The 521-nt window shown below is 46.6% G+C and overlaps 1 protein-coding gene across 1 annotated transcript in view; it reads left to right on the top strand.

Annotated features, from left to right (window-relative positions):
* Positions 1 to 521, top strand: part of SWT1 (SWT1, RNA endoribonuclease homolog) — a 57,973-nt gene that overhangs the window by 4,221 nt on the left and 53,231 nt on the right. Inside the window, exon 2 of the mRNA XM_015569927.1 lies at positions 46 to 103. Within this exon, the coding sequence (XP_015425413.1) occupies positions 46 to 103 (58 nt within the window). The remainder of the gene's footprint in view (positions 1 to 45; positions 104 to 521) is intronic.

The following is a 521-nucleotide window of genomic DNA, read 5'->3' as shown; positions in this document are numbered from 1 at the left end:
TCCTGACTTCAATTCTGAACGTCCTCAAAATCCTCCTTTTCATAGAAATAACTCTCCGTTAGACCATTTTCCACATCTTCCTCTGCATTTACTCAGCATTGAGGTTATTTTTCCCATTGACTTTTAAAGAGAGTGGAAGGAAGGGAGGGAGGGAAGAGAAAGAGGGCTGGGGATTGAACCTGCAACCCAGGTATGTGCTCTTGACCGGGAATCAAACCCGAGACCCTTCAGTGCTGTGAGACACTTCAACCACTTCGCAACACTGGCCAGGGCCTACAATTCCTAAATTGATCTCCTTGCTTCCACCTTTGCTTCCTTGTGTTCTCAACACATCAGCCAGAGTTATCCTATAAAATGTAAGTCAGCGCATATCACCCCTTTACTCAGTACTCTCTAGTGGTTTTCCACTTCATCCAGAGTGAAAACTGAAGTCCTTCTGGGCCAACCAAGTGACCTACTCGTCCCATCTCTTCCCCCTTTCATTCCAAACCCTTTGTTTCCTCCACCCCGTGGCTTCCTTG

This window comes from Myotis davidii, unplaced genomic scaffold (assembly GCF_000327345.1).
Source record: "Myotis davidii unplaced genomic scaffold, ASM32734v1 scaffold362, whole genome shotgun sequence".
Classification (NCBI taxonomy): domain Eukaryota; kingdom Metazoa; phylum Chordata; class Mammalia; order Chiroptera; family Vespertilionidae; genus Myotis; species Myotis davidii.
The sequence above is the reverse complement of the archived record's forward strand: the minus strand, read 5'-3'. Positions and strand labels throughout refer to the sequence as shown.